The 21942-nt window shown below is 39.1% G+C and overlaps 1 protein-coding gene and 1 long non-coding RNA gene across 5 annotated transcripts in view; one reads left to right on the forward strand and one right to left on the reverse strand.

The window, feature by feature from the left end:
* Nucleotides 1-741: 741 nt before the first annotated feature.
* Morf4l2 (mortality factor 4 like 2) lies at nucleotides 742-11384 on the reverse strand. 3 transcript variants are annotated; one of them, XM_076919078.1, is made up of 4 exons: nucleotides 11302-11384; nucleotides 7560-7649; nucleotides 3368-3445; nucleotides 742-2294 (listed from the first exon to the last, which is right to left on the reverse strand). In XM_076919078.1, exon 4 carries the CDS (start codon nucleotides 2268-2270, stop codon nucleotides 1404-1406), a length of 867 nt encoding a protein of 288 aa, XP_076775193.1. In that variant the 5' UTR covers nucleotides 2271-2294; nucleotides 3368-3445; nucleotides 7560-7649; nucleotides 11302-11384; the 3' UTR covers nucleotides 742-1403. The 3 variants fall into 3 exon arrangements, with proteins under 3 accessions (XP_076775193.1, XP_034341101.1, XP_034341102.1); XM_034485210.2 differs by lacking the exon at nucleotides 11302-11384 and adding an exon at nucleotides 8952-9108; XM_034485211.2 differs by lacking the exons at nucleotides 3368-3445; nucleotides 11302-11384 and adding an exon at nucleotides 8952-9096.
* LOC117694366 (uncharacterized) overlaps nucleotides 9569-21942 on the forward strand; it is a 76020-nt gene continuing 63646 nt past the window's right edge. For both annotated transcript variants that reach the window (XR_013106078.1, XR_004604540.2), the window contains exons 1-3: nucleotides 9569-9734; nucleotides 12467-12715; nucleotides 15179-15265. This is a non-coding gene — a long non-coding RNA (uncharacterized LOC117694366). The remainder of the gene's footprint in view (nucleotides 9735-12466; nucleotides 12716-15178; nucleotides 15266-21942) is intronic.

A 21942-nucleotide genomic window follows, 5' to 3' on the forward strand; every position in this document is an offset into this window, starting at 1 on the left:
GTTCTACCTGTACAAACTGAACAATATAGTCCATGTCTCTGCCTCTCTGCAAGAATTTAGGAAGACTTCAAGGACTGATCCTGTAGGATTTATGATTCTCACGTCCTATTTTCCCTTTGTAATATTTTCCTAAATTCCAACAATTTGTTAAAAGCAAAAAATAAAATAAAATAGTTGGGGAGGGCATGACTGTGAAATTTCCATTAGTAAGATTTTTAAAAACCCAGTTATTTCTGATAGAAATACACAGGGTATGCTTCCCATGTTCCTTCTGCTAAGGATTAAAGCTTACCTGGACATAGTTCACCTGGTATACTGGCCAAAACCACAGGTGTAAAAACCATCAGGAAGAAACCAAGCTGGTACAAGTGTCACTAGTAAGCATTCTGCCTGAGAACCCACACCAAAGAGGGAAAATGGCTTGACAGAGTATATTCTTATCTGCTATAGCAAGAGTTTTAAAAAGGCTTTTTACTTTTAACCATGTGTATTTGTGGTAGCATATATATGTCCACAGAGTTACCTGACATGGCCAGAGGCACCAGATCCCTTAGAGCTGGAGTTGCAGGTGCTTGTGAGCTACCAGGAAATTTGGGTCCTCTGAAAGCAGACCAGGCCCAGCCGTCTCGCCCGTCTAAGAAAGGAATTTTTCCATCGAGAGCCAGTTTTCTTCTGTACCACCCAAATAATTCATGATCCTGTATTTGCCAGTCTCAGGAACATAAAAAGAATACCACACAATTTTTTGCTTTGAAATTTAGAAACAAGTTTTATTTAAGATCTGAAATACAATTCCTAAAATATCAACTTTTCAGAAAACTGTGGCTACACAATAATGCATTGCCTCTATCATGTTAGAACGTGCATTAGACTCAAATACAAAAACCAGGAAACAAATCACCATCCTTCAACAATTTGAGCAAAGATAGAATGAATGCCTAAGGAACAACAAAGATGGACTTGCAGAGGATGGGCTGTTTACGGACGTCAAGCACCATAAAAAAAAAAAAGCACAAATGCATGGGTTTCCAGGTATATACATTAAGTTGAACCTTTGGCACTAGGAACCAGGGCATCTCATCACGTAGCATTAACACATATTAGAAAACTGTGTAGTGTCAAAGGGATAGAACCACCAGCATTCAAGCAATGTTGTCAACTAGGCAATAAAATGGTCTACTGAATTTCTTCTTTGTCTAATTACTGCATACACTGGTAGCAACTTTGAAACGAGGAAAGGAGCTGGGCACTCCTTTTATTTTCTGTCTATAACAGAACAGGAAACAAACTGAAACATAAGCCCTGTTTTACACTGACAGTTTTAAAGAACATCAATTATACCATGAAAGGACTAAACAGAAGTGTTTACAGATACCAGACAATAGTGAGCGGTCAGTAGACCTTCACAGGGCTTTGCGATGATAGTCAGCAGAAGCCACTTTGTAATCACTGGCAGTAAACAGGGAGGCAGAATTCTTTGCCAGATACTTAAGAAAATCATGCAGATAGCCCAGCAATAATGCCAGGCTTTTCTCATCAAGGGGCGTATAAGCCAACATCGCCCCAATTCTCACGAATAATCTCAGTAGGTGTGGCGCCCCATAGATCTGCGACATAGGCGCATCAGGGTGAGCCAGCAGAATCTCAGCATACTGAGGCCTTTCAAACTTGTACAGCAGCTGAGTGCCCAGCATCACATTGAAATACTCTTTTATGCCTCCCACAACTTCATTAACTGCATACTCCTTATTATCAACATTTCCCTGTGACTTCTTGCAATTGGCATACTCCTCAAGAATGGCATCTACATTCTTTTTAGCAGGGAGCTGGAACAACTGCTTCTGCCTAGTAACCAAGTCCCAGTCCTCCACCAGCCATGGTTTTAATTCTTCAGGGATCTTCACCTTCACCTCCATCCTACTCTTGAATGCCTCTTCGCTCTCCACAGTAGGGTCAGCCCGTGCCCTCTTCTTCCGAGGGGGCTGGGGGACTTCACTGGTACTGCCACCGTCTCCGTTGCCAGCAGTCTTCTGCTTGTTCTTCCTTGTCTTCCTCACAGAACCAGAAGGGGGGTTCTCAGCAGAGCGACCTCCCCATCTTCCTGGCAGGGCTGGATCAAGATTCTTTGGCTGCGAACCAGCAGACTTCTTTCCTGAGGCAGCTCCTCTCATCTTACTTCTCTGCATATTGCTTCGAGTTGGTTTCTTAAAGTTGTCTTCTTCAGCAGATTGTTGTCCACGAGTTTGAGAAGCCTGCTTTCTGGAACTCATTCAACCCTGTTTTTATTCCAACCACTGTAATACATAAAGTATTATATTTGGTTGTTTACTATGGTGACTTTATGACCCACCAGACAGGCTAAAGTCTGTTGGAATATAGATTTGGGGTCCTATTTCAGAGGACCACCTGTAAGCACTTCTCTGTCTTCTATCTCAAGATCCTTACTCCCACCCACAACTCTTGCCTTACCTAACAACTCAACAGACACGCCCACAACTTCGTCTCTTGATGCTACTTAAAAGACAGGAATTTAATTTTAGAGAAAGATATTGTGACAAAACCTTAGAAGGAAGCAGAGTCGAAATTCAAGACTTTGGAACAAGAGTAAGAATTTGAAAGAAATAAGGAAGTTGAAGGTGAAATGAATTAACAGTAAAGGTTTGTGTATCTAAGTCTAGGTAGGTCTTGAGTAGTATGATGGCAGCACACACAGAACTAACACAGAAGAACACAATGATCGAAGGGTAGAGTCAAAATAGGCTCTGTGTAACTAAGCCAGGGTAGTTTTAGTAAAGCACAGACTTTAAGGATTCATTTGACACCATCAGAAAACAAGACTAGTCCAGCCATAGTTACATGCATAAAGTATCTGTTTTAGTAACTATCTGCTAGAAGAGATAAGAAACTGGGAAAGGAGTTAGTGATAACTTCAGGCTTTAAGGATCTTGTATCACAATCAAATGAGATGGTATTTATTTAAGTAAACTGCTTAGGAGAAAGGTGCTTGTTTCTGGACTTTTTATATCTGGAGTGTGCACTCAAACAGAGAATGTTCAACTCAGAGTAAAGAAATGGAGATTTATTATCATGTAGCTTGAAGCATACACTATGAACCAGTGAACCTTTAAAAAAAAACCAGCAGAATTTCACACATAGAATTCCAGAAAACATAAGAAAAGTATTTGAGGAGTTAGCAAGAAAGAGACCACAGGTAAAATGATGAGACCTTCATCAGAGAGTAAGAAGAATGTGACTTTAGAAGATAAAGAGGTTGAATTTTAAGAGAAACAATGTTCAGTGGAAAGGAACTAAAAAACAAGACTCCTGCTATGATCGCATGACTCATTCAACAATCCCCTTGACTTACACAATGTTCCTTCTTTCCCTTCCAAGGATTCCTAGTAATCTCCTAGGATGGTCTGGAAAGATGAAGTGGGAATACAACCTAGAAAGGAAAGGTATCTGCAATGAAGATGAACTTTTGTAAAAACATGTAAGAAAAAAATTACAAATGTGCCTTAGATATATGAAGGAAAATAGAGTTTTTGATTTGCCAAATGGAGCTGAAGACATGTATACTCTCAGCCTCTTTTTCATTTCATACATGAGAAACTATTTATTCCTAGTTGTTATGGGGTATAAGAATGACATGTTACAGCTGAGCAGCTAGCACAGTAAGCCACATAGCCATTTCCACATGTGAATATGGGTAGTTCACTGAAGTGGTACTTGCAATGAAGAACTGGTGACATTTATAGCTTCTTCAGTAGGGAAAGGATGATACAAATTACATATGCACACTACAGAATACCCAAATGAATTAAGCAGAGGCCTATATACTGACACTGAAAACTATTTAATGTCCTTAGGTAAATGGGTAAGTAGCATGGAGAGGGAGCCTAACATGGACAGGCAGGACAGGAAGAAAGCACAGCTCTTGTGAACAATGTGATTCCATTTGTTTTAAATGAGTGTGCAAATGTGTAATACATGAGCCTGTTACATATTCAGGGTAGCTTGAGGAAAGGATGGTATTCATTTTTACTTACCAAGGACCAACTCAAAGGACAAAAGCATGTATGTGTGGGGAGTGGGTTTCTGTTTACAAAAGTGCTTTGGAGAACCACAACCCATTTTTCTTAAGAGATCAACACATTCTAAAATAAGCATTTTTTTGAAGCTGTAGAGGTTGGAAATGTAACCCAGTAGTAGACCCAGTGGTCAGTCATGAGCACTTTCTTACCAAGAAACTTGAGAATGACAGCCGAACTTATTATAGACCATTTTCCTAATCAATCCCTAAAGCTAGCTCAAGAATAAGCCACAAGAGTAACATTTTTATTTGCCCTTACTTACATATTTAATTTGAGGTAAGCACATATTATTAAACCTTAGATCTTACCTTTAAAATATCATTTAAAAAACTGTTTCCATGTTAAGATTATAATGTGCACCTTTTGGGCTATGACTAGACATTTTTTTTTCCAACCCAAGCTGATTTGTGGATCCAGGTATATAAAAACATATTTAAGGCTTTTACCCTGGGGCTAAATTGCTTCAAAAACTCTAACTTATAACCCACGCCCCATTTGTACATGTCTCTGTCCTTTTGAGTTGGCTCTTGGTAAATTTATCACTTCCTAGGATTTCTTCAAATTATTTTTGACAAATGCTTTCCCTTGGAGGGCTCTTTAATATCTGATGTTAAAGGTTTTTAATACTCTTGGCCCTATTGTAGACATTGTTCCAAATATCTCATTATTATAAAAATTCAATACCAGACACCAATGCAGATATATTAAAGAACACCAGGTAAGTATCTCTGAGGGATATATATTCTAAGAGGAATGATTCAAGGTAGTTGCCTATGTAAAGCTTTGATGATATATCCCAATTTACCTCATAACTGTTTTAATTTGTATTCCTGGCAAAACCATGTCAAGTTCATTCTTCCATCTTCAAGCACATTAGATAGACAGGTAAGCATTCTACTAATCCAATTATACCTCAAACTTCAAACACCCCCTTCCCCATAAAAATCCCCCAACCCACTTTTCTTGCTCATCTAACTTGTAGTGGGGCATCTTCATTTGAGTATGTATGATTTCAAACTACTTTTTATACAATTACTGGTTAGATCTTTTTTTTTCTTCCATGGGTATTTTTATTTCCTTTTGCATTAGGGTGCTTGTTTTACATTGATTCATAACACCATGTTTTTTGTTGGTATGAGTTGAAGTGTGCTTAATATTGTCTTATGGACTGGGCACACTTATGTATCTCAGTATTACAAATAAGCCTGGCTTGCTGGCTTCTTCTTTACCCTTGGCTTTGTTTCACTCAGGGAAAATGATTCCAAACAAATGCTATAGAAATTAATTCCTATGCTATTTTTTAGGATTGTCTTAGTTTCCCCCAAATTTATAGCAATCTTTTATCAATGTTCAATACCGATCAGTATTCTCAATGAGAAATGCTATTTTATAAATATTCATAAATTTGTATGCCTTAGAAAATTATGTTACTTTTAAGTCACTCTCTTCCCAAACCCAGGTTAGCCTAGAATTTACCTTAACCCTCCTGTTTTCCTACCACTGGAACTATAGGTATGAGCCACCACACCCATTTCTGGGCCCTTGTGATGCTTCTGGTTGTTCTTGCAACAGTATCATAATGGTTCCATTATTATAGTTTAAAGATATTAATGTTGCTCTAGAATACTAGTCAGTGCATATAAAAGGTGGCTGAGGTGGCATTATTTTTGTTGGAAAATACTGGGGCAACCCTCTAGTGATTTGATGAAATGTGATACACTGATAACATGGAGTATCATCTTAGCTAAAGGAATGTCACTGTGAAAGAAATACCACAAAAGTTAGACAGAGATCTATGAAGGAACAAAGACATTCAAAAACTCTGTTAAATAAACATAGCTAGTGGTTTATCAACACCATAGTTTATACAAAGAAAATCATAAAATACTCTTATGCACCTGTACACATTTAAGGCAAGGTTTTAATTAGGTCATCTAGAGGGACATGAAGAAAACTGGTGACTGTTGTAGAGAGAACAAGGGGGAAATGAGAAAAAACCTCAGCTATATATCTGATTGATGATTTTTGTGATGTGGTCACTCATGGATTTTACATACTTTCATTTTGTACTTTAGTACCACTGTACACCGTGTGCTTTACAGGCATACTACTCAGTCCCAAAGGTCCAAGGCAAGAGCCTTTTCCTCTCAGAGGCGTTCCCATTTCAGATCTCTCTGGCCCTTGCTTTGCCAGTTTTCTATGGATCAGCTCTCACTCATTTTCTAAATTGCCTCTCAGGAAACTGCCTTCTGCTTAAACATAGCCCTTACAAAGGAGAGAAATTAAGGCAATTATAGAATTCCTTTAAAAATGGAGCTGTGAAGAGACTGAGACACACCCCCCTTTCATAGGTTCATGAAACCGGACTCCAAATGTACTTTTGTTGTGTATGTGTCACAAACACCGTGTATTTACAGACTCTAACAATGTGTTGGCATAAACCTTTTAGTTAAATGTGGCGGGGCCACATTAATTACATCATGTTTTCATCTCTTGGTCTCTGGCTAAAATCAAGTATATATCAACTTTCTCAATCGGATATTGGACCATTCAACATGTCTAAAAAATAAACCTTTTTTTTTTTTTTGAGGAAAGATCTCATGTCCCAGGCTAGACTCAAACTTCCTATATAGCTGAGGATGACCTTGAGCTTCTGAAACCCCTGCCTCTATCCCCTAAATCTTTAGATTGCAACCATGTGCCACTATGCCTGGTTTGGGCAGTTCTGGGGAATCAAACCTGGAGCTTCATGTATGCCAGGGAAGGACTAGACCAATTGAGCTACATTTCCAACCCAACAGATCGCTTTCAGTCTCAACAAAAGAGGAAAATTACATAAAAGATGCTTAGCATGCTGGACATGGAACCTAAAATTATCGTTCTTGGAAATTTCCTTGTAAGTAAATATCCTTAAAACCTTTTTAAAAGATCGATTGGAAAAGCCAGAAGTCTTAATTTCAGAATTCACTCCTAGTAGTTAATGGCTGTTTCTGGAAAATGAGAGAAATCAACAATATTAATTAAAAAAAATAATTCCAAGAAAATTATATTCACTACTTTACAAAAACATGCTTATATATCTGTACATAAAATGTTTCATGACTATTGAAGCCATATAAGTATTATTACAGCAAATACTTTTATGAGATAAGGACATTTTGGAACAAAGGAAGTTTCTTGCTCAGGATTACACAAAGTCGACAAGCCATCAATCAAATCCATCAAATTTGTATTTGCTCTGGTGAAAAACAATGTAATATTTGAATCTGTGAAGCCTTCACAAAGCACTAATTTTTAATTAAGAGAATAAGATTACACATGACTATACTGTTTTTCCTTCCCTTTTCAGAATTTAGAGTATTTTCTCAGATGGTACCTTATTAATCTTCAAAATATTCCTATACATCTAAGAAGGTTATGTGATATAGTTGGTCTGTGAACTGAGGCCAGAGGGAAGGCACTTACCCTGTGTTCTGCAACCAGGAATGGTTCTGCAACCAGGGTCAGATCTCCTGATCCTTACTGTATAGCAAACTTAGCTTTTCTGATGATGACCTAGAAGGTCAAACAAAGAGATGGAAAAGGATATAAAAAGATATGAGATGGTGACTTTCTTTTCCATCAGTAAATACAATTTTATCTCACACAAAGGACATCAAAGCTGATAATGTACAAATTTTATTTTCTTGTGGTTTTATTTTCGGATAAATGTACTTTATTGTATGTTTGTCAATTCTGGAAAAAAATAATTAATTTCTATTAAGGATAATGTAAAATAAATAAAATTGTCAAAGAACAGCAGTACAAACGGATGCGAATCCATCATCCAGCTCCAACAATTACCAACTGAAGGCCATCTTGTTTCATCTGTAACCCCACCCACTGCTCCCCCCCCCACGTTTTTTTTAAGCTATCGAAAAAATGACTTCAGAATTCTGGAAATTTTCAAATATATACCATGGGAAAAAGACAAATACAGAAAACCCCATCTCCCCCCCCCCAATCTAAACGATTATTAATCCAGGGTCCCAATTAGACCCCTCCCATCTCTATCGCTGAATTTATTCTGAAGCAAATCCTAGTCATCCACGTACTTTGAAGCCATTTTCTGACATTATTTAATCCCTAAGCATCTGTATTTATTTCCACAAAATAGAGCAATATGAAAACATAACCACATCGCCACCATAAGCGTCTAAAAAACAATCTGACACCGATTTCATTGAAGAATATTAATCCGGCATTTAAAAATCCCCGATGCGTCTTAAATTTTACAATTGGTGTGCTCGAATCAGGATTCAAACAAGGCCTACTCCTCGCATGTGCTTCTTAAGTAGCTCCTTCTCATTCGTGTTCCCCTACCTCCTTTCTCTTTTTGACTTAATGTAAGAAAATTCCGATCCCCAGCCATTCTGAAGCAACTATGGACTAGCAATTATTTTATCGGTAAGGCTTAATAAACGCTTATCATCATAATTTCTTCTAAGAAAGCGGATGATGTACAGAAAAAGATACGATGTCGAGCAAATTTGCGTAATTAAAAAAATTTCTTCTATAGAAATATCTATCTTTAGTAACAATTACTACCACCTTTTGGAGACAGGCTTCACATCGAATGCCTTATACGCACTATTTTACTAGGCACATCTGAATCCGCGTCCGAGATAGCTACTATCATCACCATTTTACAAACATGGAAACCGAGACACAGAAAGGAGCCTTGCCCAAGTTGGGCGTTGGCGAGCAGGAATACGAATCCAGCTTTGCCTGAATGTGAAGGCACTAGTTAATCCTGTCTATAAGTCAAGAAGAAAAGAGGAAATCATCGACCCTTCCTCCCCACCCCCACCCCGAAACCTGAAACGAGAATCCAGTTCTTTCCAGCAGCCGACGTGTGATCACTGCTGCTCCTCCAACCGCCATAGTAAAGCCAGGTTTCTCTGGCAACTGATATCCATAGGCAGACACGTCACCCTGGAGGAGGGCTTAGCCCGTCAGCCAATCCCAGTCGTCTTGTCTAAGTTTTAGAATGTTCCATACCCAAATGATTGGACCACCGCCCCCACGTCAGCAGTGACACTCCGCCGCAGTAAAGGCGGGTGCTAGCAACCTGCTTCTTCATGGTGAGGGCCGAAATCAAACCAATTAGCGTCCTTCTTCAGTGCGGGCTCCAGCCAATGACGATCGCCCTCTTAGGTTCTTAGCCCGCCCTCCAAGTGCGCTACAGCCGTTGGGTCAGAAGTCTATAGGGCAGCGTGTTCACGTGGCCCATTTTCAGGACCCAGAGTTCCCCTGACCGTGGGGTTTTTTTTTTTTTTTTTTTTTTTTTTACCCCCACCTCCTTTCCCTCGCCCTCTCCTTCTCTCCTGCAGGGAGGCATTATGGGTTTGTGGGTCCGTTCCCCTCCCCCGCCCCCGCACCACTGGGAAAGGAAGTGCCGACGTGGCTTGCGGAAATAGGCTAGGCGGAAATGAGCTAAGGTTCCCGCGAGTGGGAAGAGCGAGGTCAAACCCAGCGCCACGCCCCCGAGCCTGTTGCGCAACTCTCGAAACGGGAGAGGAAAAAAAAAAAAAAGAAAACCCCAAAAAAACAAAAGAAAAAGGACGGATGAAGGTTTTGAGGTGTATGCGTGTGAGGGTGGTGAGTGCCACCGGGCAAGTGCCCGGATGTCTTTGAGACACGAGGCGTATCCGCGCGCGTGGCTGTGGAGTGTGGGTGTGGGCGCACCGCCGCCCTCGTGGCGCCGGGGAGGATGGGTGTGCGCAGGCGTAAAAGCCCTCGCGGTGGCGGGAGGGGCCCTGAACGGGGGTGGGTGTGTGTGTGTTACCTCATTTTTTTGTAGATTTCTGCCTTTTTTATGTTTGCAAACCGCGTTAATAAAAGTCAGAATAACTAAGACAGTGCTACTAACAGAACTAAAGGGCTTTTGTTAGGAAAGGCCGGCTGATTTAATTTAATTCCTTTCTTTTCTTTGCTTTTTTTTTTTTTTTTTTTTGAGGCTTGTTCTAGCTCCGTAGCCTTGGCTAGCCTGAAACTCAGAGACCCACCTGTCCCTTCACGGCCTCCCGAGTGCTGGGATTAAACGCATGCGCCACTCCACCCAGTCTGATTTAATTTTAGACCCTAGAGATGCGCATTATTCCCACAATGTAGTCCACCAAAAGAAACTTCTTCCATTGTTAAGATTCAAAACTATATTAGTAACATAAAAGGGCGTTTCTTTCAAGATTCCAAGTGTACACCCCCTCCTCTCTGTCTCTGAGGCCTCCCCTTTGCCCTTCATCAAATTTACTGCGAACCTCCCTTTACCCCCCCCAAGTTTATTGCTAAATTGACATAAAAAATTATAATGAAAACATAGGCAATTAAATTCCCCAGTGATACAGACTGCTCTGATTTCCTGTGGATGCTAGGCCTCACCTACCTTTTTTCCTAATCTCCAATACATTCGGTCAATTTTCCAGAAAGTTCAGTGGATGGGGATTATACCTCTTGAATCTGCCACTAGATGTCACCAAATCCCAGCAAAGGATTTATTGCTGGGCCCAGGGATTGTGAGATTTAATTTTTTGCCCCACCCACTTCGTATTTTATGGGCTCCCTAATCTCTGGCTGACTCATATATATCTTAAATCCCTAAGGATGAATACAATCAAGTTCTGTGAAGTAACAATACTAGGCAAGGAATTATATATCCTAAGACTTTGGTTAATTTCCTTTAAAAAAGTCAAAAATTCTGATGCTAAAACCCTTTGTGAGCTGTGGTGCATCCGCAGTATCAGCACTTGGGAGGAAGAAAGGCCGCAAATTGAAGGCCAGCGTCAATTATGCATTGAGACCCTGTCACTACATAAACAATGAAAGAACATATTTTTGCCCACTTTGCTTTTCTATACTTAAAATTCCCCCAAGTGGCAATTGCAGACGACTCTAGTCAGTCTGTAAAGGTAACTCACAGGTAAAGTTAGGCCTCGGCATTGGGAATTATCTTCCTCTTGAAATTTTTATCAGATTTGTTTGTATTCCAATTTTATATAATGGTTCTATGCTGTCCTGAGCAAGAAGGTAGGTACTTAGTATACCAAAAATTATATTTTATCACGGCGAGAGTCATCACACAAAGTTAACACTCTTGGTTCCTAACTACGGTTTTAGGACGGTTTTAGGCCTCTTCCCAGAGGGAGCTCACCTTTGTGGCGGACCTTACCTGAAAATCAGGCCCAGTCTCAGATGCAGGAGCCTGGGGAGAGTCTCTAGCCGCAGGGCGGCTCAAGGCGTCTCTCCAGGTGTGCAGCGAAAGACCGATGCTCCCGATCTCTCTGCTTATATACTCACTGTCCAGCGGGCGTCATGGGATTCTTGTCCTGTGTCTGGCTATCTTAGTGACTGATGTCATTGGGGGCTGGTTATCAGGTACAGCCTTGGGTGTAGTGGACTTCCTGACTAAGCTGTTTTTGTAAGACAAAGGGCATTCTTTTTTTTTTTTTTTTTTTTTTTTTTACTTTACTTGTTACATTCCGAAAAACTTGGTCATGCTTTTAGAGTTAGATACTAAATAGTAAAACATTTCACTTAGGTTTCAGAGCGCATAATGATGTAGCCCTGAGGTGTATTTTTTTTTTAATTTCTCTATATATGTACGTGTGTGGCCTGTGCATTTTGGGGCTAAAGTTCACTGTCATTTAGGTCTTTTCCTCTATTACTGTCCACCTTATTTTTTATGGAAGGGTCTCAGTGAACTCGGAGTCTGCTACACGGGCTATACTGGCTTGTCACTGAGCTCTCAGATCTGCCCGTCTCTACCAACAGTCCCCCTTAAAACTCTGGGGTTATAGATATGTACCCCATATTCAGCTTTTATATACGTACTGGGGAACTGAGCGTAGGCCCTCATGCTTGAACAGCAGACATTTTACCTTTCCCCTCCCTGACATCTCCTCAGTCAGAGCATCAATTTTTAAATGTTTTCTATATTTCAGATGGTGTATTAAATCCTTCCCATAGGTATTTCTTTTTTAACAAAATTGTACTACACTATAATCAGCCAAAAATAGGTTTCGGTTACTAATTATATGCATTTGTAGACACATGGGTGAAGGTTTTAAAAAAAAGATTTTAGGGCTGGAGAGAAGGCTTAGCGGTTAAGAGCATTGACTGCTCTTCTCAAGGTCCTGAGTTCAATTCTCAGCAACCAAATGGTGGCTCACAGACCATTTGTAATGGGATCTGATGCCCTCTTCTGGTGTGTCTGAAGAGAGCAATGGTGTACTCATAAAATAAATAAATACATAAATGAAATAAATATTTCTTTATAAATAAAATGAAGAAAAGATTTTTTTAAAAAAGATTTTAATTTTACTGCTTTTAATTAGGTATATATCTACATGTGTATATGTGACATGTGTTCAGAAGTCAGAAGCACTGGACCTCCTGGTACTGGAATTACTGGCTGTTCTGAGGCACTTCTTGCATGGATGCTGGGAACCTGTCTTGAGTCCTCTGGTAGAGCAGCAAGTGGTCTTAATTGCTGAGCCATCTCTCCAGCTACAGCGGTGAAAGGTTTCTGAGAGCAGTTCTCCAACTGTATTTCCCAGACAAATCAGAAGAATCAGTAAAACCAGGTAAGTTATCAGAGTATTAGATTCATAGGCCCTACTTTATGTCTCAAATCAAAGGTTTTCTGGATGGAGCATGGCAGTCCACGCCATTACAAACTGTTCTAGTGAATCCAATGTACTCTAAAATTTGAGAACCACTGCTTTGGGAGGCTAAAAATGCAATACACCACTAGAGGGTGCCATAGAATGTAATGCAAAATGTGTTCTGCATAGTATCAGTTTTGTTTTGCAGATTAAGAAATGTGTAGGTGTCACCATAAGTGTTCCCCTTTCAGAGTCTGAAACAAACTGTACATTATATATTGTTCCCTGCTTTGACTAATGTTGACAGAACCATTAAGAAGATGGTAAGAAAGCAAACGAAGTATAGAGAAATAACTTGATGCTTTTTATACGTTTCTACCTCTCTATTCTGTAATAGGGTATCACACAAAAGCTCAGGAGTGATATCTTTATTTCTTATCTCTCGGTGTTCTTTCTATTCTGTGGTTATCCTTTTTGGTGCATGTCATAATGTTTCATGTATGATAAACACAGTTTTGAAAACCTATTTATGGGTCACTCACTCTATTGCTGTATACATTCTAGTCTCACCAATAAGCTTATAACTTAGATGATACTTAGTATCATTTTATAGTGATGAAAGTGAGTTCTAGTATCTAGTTATTTTCACCTATATGTAATTTACAAGTAATAAATGAATACTTTTAGTAAATTACTAGATAATTCTTGGCATTTGGGATTCTAGTATTGAGCTTTCTAGTTCTCTTGTTTAAATCCCATTTAAGTGATCTTTCTTCTTATTTTTTATTTGTGAGATATTGATGCTTTTTGACCAAGAGAAAATGTGGAAAGGTTTCTCTGTTGTATTTTGACCAATTTTTAATCTGACACCAGACATGCCTCTTCAGTCCCCCTCCTCTAAGCCATTCCAGTGGCAGGATTTTGGCTCATTTGAGCACTGTTAGAACCAATTTAAGGAATTCAACATTGAGTGACGCTGACCAAGTACTACTGACACACCACAATGCTGTGCTTTATAGAATAACTATGTGTTTGAAAACAGAAGTGTTTCAGATTTCAAAGTTATTCAAATTTAAGTTATTTCTTAAAACAGGTTCTCTTAAATATTCTAAACTTTAGTGTCACCACCTATTAGATGGAAACACACATTTCATGATCTTAACAGCCACCCTGTATAATACAGTATCCAGCTAGCACATGTGGCTATTTAAGTCAAAATTCATTAGGATAAAAAAAAATGGTTCCGTTGGTTGTTCTGGCTACATAATGTTACTAGCTGTTGTCTAAATTTAGATATAGATCATTTTTCACCATCACAGAATGTTCTGCTGGGCCACACTGATTTAGATGAGAGGGGGTATGTAAAAGGGCCTAGCATAGTGCATGTCTCTTGACACATGTTCCCAAAAGGTGATTTTTTTTCTATGCTGCTGTATTCTAATAGGTTTATTCTTGTGCTTTACTGAGTAGGATTGCAAGAGCAAGAGCATGAATAATGGGAATTAATCTCAGAGTCAGAGTGGTAAGGAAAAATGGCCTAGAAACAATGTTTCCTGTTTTCAAGGTAGCACAGGACTCAGCTTTTTCCATCTGTTATCTTAGCAAATCCTCACAGAAGCCCAGAGAAGTTAAATAGTCACCTAAAGTTGCTCAACCAGTAAATTGCAAAGCAAGGCCAGACTTGTTCCTGACTTTAAAGCCCAGTCTTTTTCCTGTTATGCTATGTTGCCCCATCAATGTGAATGTCCCCTTGCAACCTTAACTTATTAGTGGGATAAAGCCCCAAGTAGATTCCTGACTTATAGTCAGTTCCCAGAAAATAAGAAATATTCTTTAGAATTTACAGCTATACTGTTGTCTTTATGTGATTTCAACTAGAAAAGAAAGATAGCTTAATTTTGTTTGGTTCCAAGGCCCAAGGCCAGACAGAAACTATTTATGGTCTCAGCCTTCACAGAAAATTCAGTGGCTCCATGAACTCTGTATTAATTTGCAAGGCTACCATTAGCTCATACAATGCCTTTGTGGTAATCAGAATTATAGGCCACCTAAGGGCAGACAAATTGCAGAGATATGTGCACTCCAGTGGAACAGTGAGAAAAACTCTCTTTTTCTTACCCCTGCTGACAACCACACCAAGGCAGTTAAGTTGAAAAAGACATTTTGGCCAGGAATTTTGCTATCTCAGTTGAGTACTATTGTGCAGCATGTAACTTGCCTATCGGTATTATATGATCCTTACTTGTATTACCTTGGGAATAACAAAACCTTCCTTGGTCTGAAACGTAGTGGTCAATGTTGATCAGACAATGTTTTGTTGTCTCTCCACAGTGTCCTCCCAAGTCTTATGGGTACTAAATGAAAGTGCTTTATCCTAAGCTTTATTTGTTATCCTATCATATGTGTGTATGTATTATAATTTTATTTATTTTACTTGTATAGGTGCTTCATCTACATGTATGTCTATGTGTCTTATGTGTGCCTTGTGCCCCCTGAGGCCCGAAGAGGACATTGGATTCCCTAAGACTGGTAATGTAGACAGATATGAGTCAACATATACGTGTTCCAATCTCAGATCAGAACCAAACTTTAAAAATAGCAAGTGGAAGCTGGACAGATAGCTCAGCAGTTAAGAAAACTTGTTGCTCTTGGAGAAGACTAGGGTTTAGTTCCTAGCCCCCATATGGTGGTTCACAAGCATCTGTAACTCTAGTTCCAGGGGACTTGACACCTTTTTTGTGAACCCCTGTGGGCACCAGGCACACATGTGCTGTACCTACATATATGCAAGCAAAACATTTATGCACATACAAATACAGAAATCTTTAAAAAGTTTTAAAAAACTGATTCTGATTATCTTACCTAATTTCTTAAAATGATTATTTAATGTACAAGTTAAAAACTAGTCCTAGTATTTCAAAGCCAAACAAAAGGCATTTCTATAATAAGGATGTCTTTCTTTTGTCTATTTATACTGCCTTAATCCATAGGAATTTCATAAAGTGATTCCTGCAAATGTTTCTGAATCTGTCTAGCTTGTTAGCCCATGGCAAAACAAAAAATGGGAATAGTCAAGGGAGAAGGTTTGTCCTTTTAGGGTATCTCTTTTCTCTTCTGTAATTAAACTACCACTTCATGGTTTCACTTGACATCAAAAAACTTATTTCAGATGACCAAACAGCTGAGAATTGAACCTAGTCAGCGATGACCTTAGATGACCTTGAGATGCCAGACTTCACATGACCCCTTGTTTTTTTTCCTCCCAAGTTAATAGTTTAGCTTGAATCGTGCCAAAATTCTGGTTTTGTGAGCAACACACTTTACTTAGAGGGATAACGTAAGGCCACCCATGGTATACATTAACTCAGAAAGATAAAGACGATTTTTGCCAGTCATTGTTGATGCTTCTAGTTCGAACTTTGCCTCAACTGGTTGTTGCTTTGAATCGTTTTTTCCCCAGCTAAGTTTCTTATGGTTGTAATTTCTACCTATAGTCTACAATTTCCTAGAAGTGATAAAGTTATGCCTTTTGAAACGATATTAGCTTTTATGTTTAAAAAGATAAGCCAGTAGTACTTGAAAGTACATATCTACGTTGTTTAATGGTAGATATCGAATGCTTGTACTATTTCCTTACTTTAGTTCTGAATGGTCCCATAATAAAATAAGTCTTTAAAGAAGAAGAAATGATCAGTTATGGTTTAGACTACAAACATGGGTTTAGAAGAATACTTATTAACCAAGACATTGAGTGAACTGTGTATTCTTTAGTAGGAATGGACCATGTCAGATTTAGGGAGTGAGTCAAATTGAAAAAACAAAACCAAACCAAATCCTTTTTACTGGAAATTGATAAAGTCTCCTCAAAGGATAGTCTCTTCTCCACCAGACACCATGGGGGAGCCTTGCTGTAATGAGCTACTGTAAGCAGCATCTCACAATTATCAGAAAATTAGGACCAGAGAGAGGTTGAAAACCACAGAAAGAAACTTCAGCTAATTGTCCGAATTACTAGTTAGAAAGCAGGAAAAAACACAGGCAAATGGAAGCAAGGGGCAAGAAGGAGCTAAGAATGTATTGGAGCTTTCAGCTTACCCTTGATGTAGAAGGCAAAGCTGGTACAGAAACAGGTCAGATTGTGGAATATGTGACAGAGGGTGTCATCTATTTTTAGAAGATGTTTTTCCTACATTATTTGTAGTTTTTAAAAGTAAGACAACCATCAGAAAGCAAAGGCTGTGTGTGTGCACGTGTGTGTGAAAGTGCAAGCATATAAAGACTGACTGCTCTGCTTGGAAAGGTAGATTCTACAAACTACACATTGAAACAGTGGTTTTGATCTACTTGCAGCACTGTGTTAGCATATGGATAAGTGAATGAGGGTATTTGTACACTAAGGTGAGAGAGCAGATAAGTCTTAGGGTATGGAGACCTTGGAGGACATGTTCCTTCCTGGCCCTGAGGCTGAGATAATATGGTTAGTAACTAAGGACAGAGAAGAGAGTAAGAACAGTTCCTAAAAGGTACAAAGCTGAGATCCACCCAGCTCCTCCCAGCCTAGAGTTGCGGCTGGGACATCAGGAAGATCCAGGAGGGTACAGCCAGCTTTCAATAGAGCTGGTCTGTGAAACTTGGCTGAGAGGACAGAGGAAAATTGATGTTTGCTTCAGAGTGGGGCTGTCAGCTGTGCTTACTGCCTCATCAGGCTCCCAGCTGTAAACAAAAGTCCTGGCCCTTCATGGCACTGCAGAGCAGTCCAGGCTGGTGTAAGTCTCTGAGGACAGCTAGACCATTTTCTCATCCTGGCTGACAACCAGGAGACAGAAGAAACAATAGAAGGTAGAGTGGGGGAAGGGGCAGAATTGCAAGGGGGTGAGGAGCAGAGACTATTGGGAAGGAGTTGTCTATTTCAGATCTTAGGTCTTTGGATGAAATTAGTAGAATTCTTTTGGGAAAAGCAGACCCCTTTTCTTGTGTACATGTCTCTGGTCATAGCGAATTATGAAGGAGGTTTCAGAGATTCCAGTGTATCATCTACCCTTTGATTTACAAACATATATGTTCATCACTATGCTATATATCCTGGGTAATGCTAAAGTAATAGAAGATAGCTCACATATTTGAAGGTTTTATAAGGAATTTAGAGATAAGTGTGAGGTTAAGTCTTAACAATACCAAATAGAATTTTTGTTTATTTGTTTTTGAGACAGGGTCTCATGTAGCCCAGGCTAGCTTTCAACTTGTTATGCAGCCAAGGATAGCCTTGAATTCTTGACCCTCCTGTATCCACCTCTGCAGTGCTAGGATTACAGGAATGTAACACGTTGCTCAACAAATAATAGACCTTCTAAAATACTAAGTGACAAATTTGGAATAGAATTATTGAAGCAAGGTTTCTGGCTATGATCCCAGAAGGTGGGATTTGAAAGAACTATAGTAAGTTAGACATGGTTTGGCCATGAAGAAAAGACATCTGGAATTGCAGACAGAACAAAATTATTAGTAAAACTGAGACCTCCTTTGGCTGAAGCAGTAAGTTAGTATGCCACAAATCTCCCTTTAACTGTCACTTCCTCACAGTGGGTCCTACCTTATCTCCAGGACCAAGTTAGGTATCTTGCTTTATGTTCCTATAACACTCACTGCTTTTGCCCTTCCAGAAGGACACCATTTTCTCTTGATGAACTAAGCCTTTTTTCAGTGTGTTTGTTCTTTTGTTCTTTCCATTATAAGCCAGGAAGGGTTGTTTGATTGTATATTTTCCTGCTTCTCCTCCTCCCCCTTTTCCTCCCCCTCTTCTTCTTTCTCCTTTTTGAAAAACTCAATCATCTGTTCTCTCCCTTTTAAAACTGTCCATTCCTGCTTGTTTCTGGAGGCAGAGACAGAGACAGAGGCAGAGGTAGGTGGATCTCTGAGAATTCAAGGCGAGCCTGGTTTACATAGTGAATTCCAGGGTAGCCAGCTCTGTTTAGATAAACCATGTCAACAAACAAACAAAAACTGTCTTACTCCTAGCTTCTTCATTTCTTTGGACGTTTCTCTATCTGTTCCTTTCTCTTCATTCAGGTTACAAGTCTCTGCCCTCATGAAAGACGTCTAGGGTATCCTCTTTCCCAGCTTTCCCCACAGATACATTGTCGTCCATTTTTCTACTTTTCTCTCTTCTGCCAGGCTATAAGAGCTCTGAGGGGAGGAGTTTTTTTTTTTTTTTCTTCACTATGTAGTCTATGTATTTTGTATAGTACTTAGCATGTGATGGCATGTACTTCATGAACATTTTTGTGAATTAATCCAGAGGAGATGACACAATACTTGGTAGGTAAAAGCTAGTCTAAAGGTTGATTGTATTCCTGTACATGAAAAGAAATCTTTGGAAGTTTTTCAACTATAAGAAGAGAAAATTATTTTAAAATTGCTCTTTTAGTTTGATACTAGAAATTCTTCCATATGTTAGGCAAGCACTAGACTGCATTTCTAGCTCCCAAAGGACCACTGACCTCTGTAAAGAATAACACGAATGCCAGCCTTAGCATACTCCAGATCTTTGCCTTCCATTGTCTTGTGGTTTCATGTTCTCTACCTTACTATTATTCCCATGACCCCTCACATCTACAAACTAAGAAGATTTATCTATTAGTTCTCCTAACAAGAGCAGTTTAGTAGTATTACCAAATACTTACTTTGCAAAAGGTGCACTTGTTCATTCAGCTGAGATTTTTTTTTTTTTTGGCTACCTTCATTTTACCTAGCATAGTTCCTGATAGCTACAGATAAAGACCTTCCATCTGTCTAAGTAATGCTCCTAAGTGCTTAAGTACCTCACACTAGTCAGTCAATGGTAGCTTTAAATTCCTGGTGAAGGGATTTGCCTTACCTGGGTTCTGTGAGGGAGACTATAGTACTAGAGCCTGCAAAGAAATTCAGTCTCATAGGTAGACTTTCTGTGTAACTGGGGACTCAGAGAAATGATACTTATGCCACTTTACAACATACTTTCTTCCTTCCCTGTAGATACAAAATGGCATGGTACAACATTTCTAGAAGGGCATTCAGGCAGTAGCTATTCCTTATCTTTCTGAAAATGGTCTTACTAAGGCAAATGGTCCAACACATTTTATCTTTTAAATCAAACACAGTAGAGGAACTTACAGGAAAATGGCTTGGTTTTAACAATAGACTAGAGGGCCTACCCTGTACTCTGAGTAGGTCTAAAGCAAGAGTATAGTTTTAAAACAGCTTACAAAGACCATTAGACATCCTCACACTGGGGTAGGTATTAATGCTAGGCCAGGGGATTGGACTGTTTTTATAACCACATGTCCCAGGTGGTCAAGACACTAACAAATGAAGATGTAACAACAAACCCCTCACCCCAAAGATGAATAAAGAGAAAATGTAGTATTGTAGCTGGGCTCCTTATTGGTTATCACTTGGTTAAAAAATAGCATCAGACATGGTTATCAGTGACATTTTGAAGTCATACTCATTCGGTTTTTGACCTGTTTTTCTTACTTGACTCCTATTCCCTGAGCATGCCTCCACCCTCAGAATATTTCTAAAGAAGTTTTATGTATGTAACAGAAGCAAAAGAGCTTAAGTCTGTGATTAATTGCTCTTCTCTATTAGGTCTCTTTTGGGTCAAGAAAGTTCATAAACTTGAAATTTGAAATCCTAGTGAGATAAGACAGGCATTCAACAATGTATATTTCATAAGGGGATAATGATATTGAGAAATTACATTGTCTCCTCCCTTAAAGGACTATCCTGAATCCCAGGACTATCAACTGGTGGTAACAGATTAAGTTCCTACCAGAGGAAAGCTAAAAGAAGTATAAATCTCATGGATCCCTAAATTCATGAAGAGGCTCTGATGGAGAAAACTTTGAATTTCTACAAGTAGAGCTTAGCATAACCTTTTTATACCCCTAGTGTTGTCCTAGATCATATCAAAATTGTGTTCTCTTTTTATTTATACAGGTACAAGGCAAAAGATAAGAAAGGCAGAGGTTGAGGACTAAATGGTCATAACCCACCCCCACAAATTACCATTAGCATGAATCTGTTACAGACTAAGCTAGAGGAGACCCGAAATGTGTAGCTAATAAGTGACACTTTGTTGGAGAACAAAGGGAATTTAAAAGGAGGGTCTGAGCTTTTAGTCAAGCCCTCAACAACCTTATGTTTGATAAAGAGACAAGATTAAATGATTAGAGAAAACCCTTGTGTTGTATCAGGTGCTAGAATTAAAAAGCATTGTGATGTGTAGACTGGGGGTATCTTACAAGAAAGACTATAAGATACCAGTTTTCTAAAAGACTCAAATATATGTTACTCTGTAAATATGAGATGAATGTTAAGTGCTTTGAAGATAACCAATGTATTACTGTGACCAAAGTCACAAGTCTGCATGCTCTTAATTGTCTGAGCTGTGTATCTAGCAGTGAGTCTCTTAACTGATACTGGTATGACATACATTAGCCAGTGGACATTGTTAATTCGTGAAAAGGGAGGTACGTTAACATAGATTTTGGACTTCTATACATTGGTCATTTGAAAAGGACATTACAGTAAGAAAGATACTGAATTATTAGACTTTTGGCACACCTATTTTTCACTTTAGTCTATTTCTTTCCATGAAGAGGGCAAATCTTGATGTGCTTCTGTGAAGGCAGTGCCAGGGAGGACAGTTTACTCTTAATGTGGGTGGCACCATGTCATGGATGAGGGTCTCAGACTGAATGAAAGGGAAAAGAAGAGAAAGCCAGCAGAGCATCAGCAGTCCCCTCTCTCTGCCTCCTGTAGACTCTCCAGTGAACACCTCCCATGTTTGTCAGCCATGATGCGAAGTGCTCTCACAGGTATCCTTAAGATGTTTTACTTAAGCACACATGGGACAGTGAGACTGTAGACTAAACCCACTGAAATTACGAGTCCAAATACATCTTTTCTCTCTTAAGTTGTCTGTGGCAGAGATTTTGGTTGTGGTATTTAAAAAGACAACTATACATCCTCAAAAATATACTTGGAGCACCCCTTGACATTAAATGGCTTATATCTGAACATCATAGACAATGCAGATTTGAGTTTCACAAATTTAAAGCAACAGTAAAAAAATAGTAAATTAATTCCTTACCTCCACCAAGCAAAAGGCTGTATAAAGCAATTTGTATAAGCAAAAAGTAGTCTCTCTGATTGATTGTGTATCA

This window comes from Arvicanthis niloticus, chromosome X (assembly GCF_011762505.2).
Source record: "Arvicanthis niloticus isolate mArvNil1 chromosome X, mArvNil1.pat.X, whole genome shotgun sequence".
Classification (NCBI taxonomy): Eukaryota; Metazoa; Chordata; class Mammalia; order Rodentia; family Muridae; genus Arvicanthis; species Arvicanthis niloticus.

Coding starts and splice junctions, on each gene's coding strand:
- Morf4l2 (XM_076919078.1), bottom strand. CDS start 2,270: ATGAGTTCCAGAAAGCAGGCTTCTCAAACTCGTGGACAACAATCTGCT.